This window comes from Anopheles aquasalis, chromosome 3 (assembly GCF_943734665.1).
Source record: "Anopheles aquasalis chromosome 3, idAnoAquaMG_Q_19, whole genome shotgun sequence".
Taxonomy (NCBI): domain Eukaryota; kingdom Metazoa; phylum Arthropoda; class Insecta; order Diptera; family Culicidae; genus Anopheles; species Anopheles aquasalis.
The window spans coordinates 48,438,707-48,446,048 of NC_064878.1; the positions used below are offsets into that span (position 1 = coordinate 48,438,707).

Here is a 7,342-nt window from a genome sequence, read left to right on the forward strand (position 1 = left end):
TCCTGCTGTCGTTTCTCATTCATACTAATTTCGTGAAAAGTGTCACAATTGACGATCTTGTACCTGTCCTCACGCCACTTCAGGGATCAATCTTTCAAGTTTTTATCTCCCCATTCCGTCCGTCGATCGCCGTCGTCTCGCGGATTCGTTCGTTCGCCATTTCGCCAAAGACCCACCAGGGCGGACGCTATCGCTGTCGCCATTTGTTTGTCAACCCGCGTCCTTGTCTTGATTCACCCTTCTTTACTCCCTCTTGATCACTTTCTGTATCTCCCTCTGTCGGTCTCTCTCTCTCTCTCTCTCTCTCTCTCTCTCTCTCTCTCTCTCTCTCTCTCTCGATGTGTGCAGTGCCATAATCCAACCCACCAACCAACCAACCAAACACAAATCATTCAAATTCATATCGAATTGCAAACTCTGTTCCAGGTCCCCCCGTGGAAGTTGGTGTTACAATGTATGTGCTGAGTATCAGTTCAGTGTCGGAAGTGCTAATGGTACATAGAAACAATTGCCTCGAACTATTTAATAACCCTCGCTCTCTCTCTCCTCTCTCTCCTCTTTACTTTCTGAAACTTTATCTCTCTCTTACTCGCTTTCTGTAATCCTCTTTTCATCCTCATTCACTCCGTCACCGCCCACCAAGCATTTCCGGCGGTTTCAAACATCCCTCTTCCCCTCCTCCTCCCCACTCGACAATCAAATCATCCCCTTCTCCCTTTTTTGCCCTTTCCTGTCACTGGAATCAGTTACCAGAGCCGGTAACTGACTAAATTAGCTCAAGATTCAAGACTGAATTACTCAAGATTTTTGAAAAGCTGACCGAACACGGACTCGGGTACAGATGTCCATAATATATCGCGTTACTTGCCTGAATGGAGAAGAAGAAGAAGAAATCGACAAGGAAAGCAATAGAAATTCAGTATAGCCGCCTTGTTTGAAGCAATATCTTTTTTTTACTCAATTGAAACGATCATACAAAAGGCAAAAAGACTGCTCCTTGCACATGTCAGCATCATCAAAATGCAGCACCATCCGGAATCAGGAAGCTAAATTGTTGTACTAAACCGCTCTGTTCTTGTGCTATTTGTTTGTACGTGTACGTGTGTGTTATGCTTGTAAGAAATCATTGGAAAAAAACATAAAACCCAGACCTCCCAGCCCAACCCAACTTTGATGGTGCTGACTGTGAAGTCGTTTAATGTTCGAATACGTTAATAACAGAGCGCTAGATATGCCTCTATCTGTTATTCTTTCTCCCGATGTCTTCATTGTTTCATTCGTTCTTTCTATTATTCTATCACTCTTTCTCTTTCGCTCTCATCTTATCTTCCAAAAACTATTTCTATCTTATCTTCCAATAACCACCCTTTTTCCTTTCTTTCACTTTCCCCACGTCACTTTTCCTTTATCTCTCGCCCTGTTTGCGCTGTCTGTTGTTTTTCTGAGTACGTAATCTGATCTGCGTACACCGCAAGTGTGCTGAGCTGTATTATAAGTTGCCACATCGCCTAAAGCAGGTGCAAAGCAAGCAAGCTGAATGTCGTGAACGATAGCAACAGTTTCTATACTGTCCCGGTATCATTCGATGCCACAGTACCGGCAATGATTCGAGAGAAGGTTAGCTTTGAGTTTGCTTTCGAAAAGCAAGCCTATAGTTCCGTTTTTCGTGTTCGATGTTTCGTTTTTCCTAGACTTTGAAGCAAGCCGAGCTTATTCGTTACTTCGTGGCGTCTACTTCCTTTTAATCGTTTGTGTCGATTCGTTCAACACAAACAACATGACTAGCTACATCGCAGCTGCCTTTCGACAAATAAAAAGAGATTGATTTAGTGGAAATTTTGGGCAGTACAGTTGGTAAACTGTTTCCACAAACCACTCCATCGTTGGTGTGGTCCGTAAGGGAAGCACGTTTGCCTTTAAAAACCGGCACTAAACTACCGGAACACAGTGTTCATTTATCGCTGCATCTCACTATGCGTGCGCGATTGTATGTGTGCGTGCGTGTCCGTGTGTCTGTCTGTTTGTATGTAAGTGTTGTGCGCTTCGTTTTGATGTTCCGCTTGTTCCAATGTTGCGTTTCTGCGTTCCCCATACCTTCTCGACGTCACTGCAAACACCGATTCGCACCAAATCACTACTACCCTCTCCTGTACTGTTCCGCAGTCCTTTCCCAGTTTCCGGTGGATATTTGCTGGCCCGGAAGTCGATAAATGCCTTCCGCAATTGCCATCGTCTTAGCCATTCCGGCAGCTGGCGTTCGTTCCCGTGGGCCCTGGCACCACCGCACTCCACTCCAACTCTCTCTTTCTTTTCCTATCTCTCTATCTTATCCTTTTTTCTATTCTCTCTCCCTCTCGTCCTCGATCTTTCTCTCTCTCTCTCTCTCTCTCTCTCTCTCTCTCTCTCTCTCTCTCTCTCTCTCTCTCTCTCTCTCTCTACTCCTCTCTTCATCTCTCTCTCTCTCTCTGTCTCTTGCTCTTTCTCTGTCTCTTTCACTCACAAAAAAGTACTTCTTGTCGTCCATTCGAGTCCCTTTTGGCTTTGGTTTTTCCCTTTTTTTTCACCGATTTTGCGTCATTTGCGTGTTTGCGTCCCACAACCCTGAATACGCCGGTTGTGTGCATGCGTGTTCCGTACTCGTAACGCCATCCGTTTAACGATGTTTCCCACGTTCGCCAAACGATCGTCGTCGAACATACACTTAATCCGTGTTTCGTTACCAAATCCGTCTATCTATCTATTCTATCTCTATATATATATACCTACATATATATCAACATATATATATATATATATATTTATCTATCTCATATCTAGCATATCATCACCATCACCACCACCACCATCATCACCACTTTCACCACATTCAACGGCATTCACCATCGTTGCCCTATAACCACTTAAACACACACATGTCATCATTTTTTCTCCGTTCCCGGTTAACATCCTGGGCCACACAACCCCTCTTCAAGGGGGTGAGAACGTGCTTATTGGGTCGAACCACAACCCCAACCGGATTTCGGATGCGTACCGGACGCGCCATTCGTCGCGGTTTTACTCGCTGTATCGCCCATTGTATCACTCATTTCGATCGACCTTTTGACACCACCGATTGACACATGCCGATAGGCACCGGCTATCAGCGACACATCAGCGGAATGGATGTTTCGTTCTCGGTGTACCCCCCGTTTCCCTCTTTTTCGTTTTGGAAGAATTTTTTCTTGTTGATGTTTTTCGATGCCTTTTGCCAATTCCCAACCAAGTTCTTCGCATTGCCCAGCTCGTTCCGTCTCGTCTCGTCTCGTCTAATCTTTATAGCTCAATCACTTTCGAGACAGTTTGCCTCCGTTGTTCGCACAATACCAAACCATCGCGACTGGTTCACTGGGAATACACCATTGCCATTGGCAGCCCGTTCTTAACCAGCTGCAATCCCTTCAGAAGATGCTCTTCAAATGTCAAATTTTTGTCCATTCTGATCGTCTGTTTTTGCCCTCCATTTTAGCTATCTGTTTACTGTGTTCGCCATCACTAGAATCGCTTGACTTTGAATGCCAAATTCCATAAGTAAACATACAGTCACCTCAGGACGTGACCCATTGCCCGCGCAACCCCGTGCAGTTTGCTAATTGTGTCGCTAAGACTACCGCTACCATTACTGCCATTGACTAATGCTCCGTTGCAACGGAACGGTACAGTCTCGTGTATCTTATGGGTCCCTTCTGAACACTCTATCGTTGAGATTAAAGTAGAACGTCTCAAGCTGTCCTTTAGTGATATGCTGTGCAATATTGAAGTAGCAAGATGCTTTCAACGACTGCAACGTATAGAAACTAGGACTAAAATGATCGACATAAACACTTCTTCTTGTGATATCTTCCGGCCCAAGTCTATCTCCGTATGTATCGATGTTGCTTACCTTCTCATATTACTCTCGATGTTTTCCCTTTTTTTTCTGTATCTCGTTGTGCCCATACCCTCAGCAGTTACTTTGAAACATTTATGTTTCCTCCTATGTCTGTATATCTGCCACCGCGCATTTCGTATCTCGTTTCTCGGGAATGACGGCGAGAGTTTTTTTTTGTTCTTTTCTTCCAAAACTCCTCTTTAGTGATGCGTTGCGTTGCCTTCGGCAAAACGTGCGAAGCAAACATCGCGATCGCTGCTGTGTTGTGTTGATCCGTTTTAGTTTGCTGCCAAAGCGTTTCCGCCTGCCGCAGGCCGCTGAACAATCTTTGACAAACAAACGATCAGCGGCCAGTCTGTCCAGGCGTAATCGTCCCCACGACAAATCGCGTACACGCGTACGTGCAGATGCAGCAAGAGGGAGAGAGAGTAGAATATGAGTGCACTCGACACTCTGTCAGTCATTCAGACCTCAAAGATACGCTACGATTAGTGGTGTTGTTGTAAACCGTTCTTGCCTGCAAACGGATTTTTTTTTGCATTCTTTCGCCGTTTTTCGGATGATTTATTCCAAAAAAGGGGCATAGTTTCAAGAAAACGGAGGCGGCCTTTTCTTTTTTGGAGCGAAAAGGCAGAACAACCAACAGGCGCCCCCTTTTTTCCTTGGCGTGCTCTCTACTTCACTACTTCCACGCCTTTACCGAAATAAAAACACGTAACCAAAATGGAAACGAAAGGCAAAACAGCCGCGAATTTAGCCCGGTTGACAGTCAGCAAACTTCATTGGACCTCATCTCAAAAGCAAAAACCTCTCAAGCATCGGCCACTAGCACCTCCAAAGGACCGAGGATTCGCTAGCAGTACGGGCGATGGAATGCGTTTTCGTGTGCGTGTGTGTGTGCGTTCTGTCTTGGTTTATCTATACAAATATATCAACCTATATAAATATATACATATATATTTCGCTTTTATTATTCGAGCTTCGAACTGGTCCCAAAAAAAAAACCGACTACAAATCCCTCAATCCCCGCTCCATACAAATGTATCTTCTAGTCAATCTAATCTAGTTCTCAGTTCTGCAACCCCTCACCCCCCCCTCCCCTTCTTGTTCCCTTCTTTCCTTCCTCAATCCACCCGAGCCCAGCCCAGCCCAGCCCAGCCAACCCGTCGACGATCTCGGACGGACCTCGCCAAGTACAGTACTTCAACTTGTGCCATCCACTACCACCTCCACCATTCCACCACTAATACCATCATGTTGTTGTTGTTGTGTGCTCCTTGCGCTATCGATTCCGGTGCATTGCGTAGACCGCTCACCCGGTGGCAGAGCGGCAGAGACAGATGGACACGATGGATGCAAATACTTGCCCACATCCAGCTGGCGCTGCTAGCTAGCCAACCACTCAGTTGGCCTTTCAGCAATCCTTCAGCAGCAGCAATCCTCTGCCTCTTTACGCCTCTCTGTGTGTGTTCGCGTGTGTGTTCATGTGTTGCAGCAAGAAGGACAGTGTGCCGGCCAAACTGCCGAGATAATCAACCCCACCGCAAAACCGAATGGGGCCCTTCGCTCAATATGGTGGAGAGCAGAGCAGGAATCGTACACTAGAGCTCGGTTTCTCTGGAATCTTACGCGGCTCTGCTACACCGACACCAACCACCCCCCCTCCACACATACACAGACACACATACACAGACCGACCGACCGACCGGTCAGCTACAGACTTTACATTTAATCGTTGTTGATCTATATGTATACTGTTAGCGCCTACGCCAAGTGTACGTGTTTTGTGTTTCCTTTTTGTATTATTTTTTTTTTGTTCATGAACCCCAAGGGACGGGGGGTGTATTGATGTACACCACCACCCACTCTTGTGTGATCTCCTGCCGACGCAGATGCAGACTCACTCTCCTGGCCACCAGCTCAAAACCCCCGATTGGCATTCCCCCGATCCCATTGCATTAATCCCGAGCGCGCGTCTATTCCCCGAAAAGTGGATAACCATGGACCCGGCCTTGCCCCCCCGCGTATTTCCACCATTCTTTTTTTTCGATCTCGTTTGACGTTTTCATCTCATCTAATACATCCATCCACCAGATCGTGAGAGATCATCACTCGCGATCATCATTCAGCCGCCGTGCTACTCATGAAATTTCATAGTTTTTACTCATATTGTGTGTGTCTGTGTGTGTGTCTGTGGCTCATGCATTAACAACTCCTCACTCTGTACTCACTGCAGTGTGTCACACACTAAACGCTTTCTTACGATAACTAGGTGTTGTTTACTTTTGTTCGTATTTTTCAACTTCCCATAACTGCCCACAACATTTCATGCGACGTACTCATGCAGCTCAGCGCGGAAATGATGATGATGATGATGATTTTAGCGTGCCTAATGCGTGTGTGTGCGTGTCTGTGTGTTTTATTGTTATGATCTACTATATCTATATATCCTTTCCTCACGTATATATCAGTCCACAATTCTCTGAAGAATGTTACAAGATTGTTTGTACTGCTATATTGTAATATAAAGTTTAAGCCACAAACAAAAAGTATAAATAACCTAAACCACCTCGCTTTCACTACCGCAAGAACCGGGAACCAGTGAAGGAACCGAACCGGACACAAATCGCTAAATCGGAACCGCCTAAATCACAAACCAATGGAACCGAACGAGTCTCTTTCTCTCTTAGCAACCAAAGCCTGCCTCTACCGTAGCAACCGCCAAACCAATCCTCAAGTACCGCGCGAAACGAAGTCATACATCATTCGCCATTCCTAACCTACGACCCACCTTACCCACGAAAGTCGTGTGCCCACAATGAACCGAGAAACTTTTGAGCCAATAGCACCAAGGGAGGGCTGTGGATTAGTTAGCTTTCTTCTTCGGTTCGTTCGTTTTCCCTTTTCCGCGCTTTGTTGCGCTTGCTTTCAGCGACAACGCGGGTGCACAATTTGCGTGCGTTTGTTTCCCGTGCTACTTCACATATTACTTCCGTTCCACGCCTCGGGTCAGCTTCCTCCGGGGGCCAGAAAGCACCGGAGAGCGCGTCTCTATGTGTTGTATGAAAATGTGTTATGCTTTCTATTGGTTATTGCCGTTAGTTGTTAAATAGCGTTCACAGTATGTTGCTCAATGTACCCACACCCGCCCACTGTGTGTATTAGATATTTATGTAGACCTGTGTTTGGTAGATGTGATTGTTGATGTTAGCGTATTTGCGTTACGTACCCGTTCGGTAAAAAAGCGCTGTGTTTCGGGCGCAAACACAAGCAACCGCCGTAGTAGTAACCGCCCAGGGGTTAGGATCCGCAAGAGTCACGCGAAGCGCGTCCTGACTGACCTGAACAGAGCAGAGAAGAGAAAATTAGGAACAACTTAACCCTTACGTAGACGTTCCGTTAAAGTATGAAACATAAACTTTTTATATTGCTGCT

General features: G+C 45.9%; 1 protein-coding gene across 4 annotated transcripts in view; it reads left to right on the forward strand.

Annotated features, from left to right (window-relative positions):
- The window catches only part of LOC126578432 (gamma-aminobutyric acid receptor subunit beta), a 72,606-nt gene that overhangs the window by 22,953 nt on the left and 42,311 nt on the right, over positions 1 to 7,342 (forward strand). Inside the window, exon 4 of one of the 4 annotated variants that reach the window (XM_050240981.1) lies at positions 427 to 494. The exons of the other annotated variants lie outside the window; for them this stretch is intronic. Within the exon in view, the coding sequence (XP_050096938.1) occupies positions 427 to 494 (68 nt within the window). The remainder of the gene's footprint in view (positions 1 to 426; positions 495 to 7,342) is intronic. 4 annotated transcript variants of the gene reach the window in all.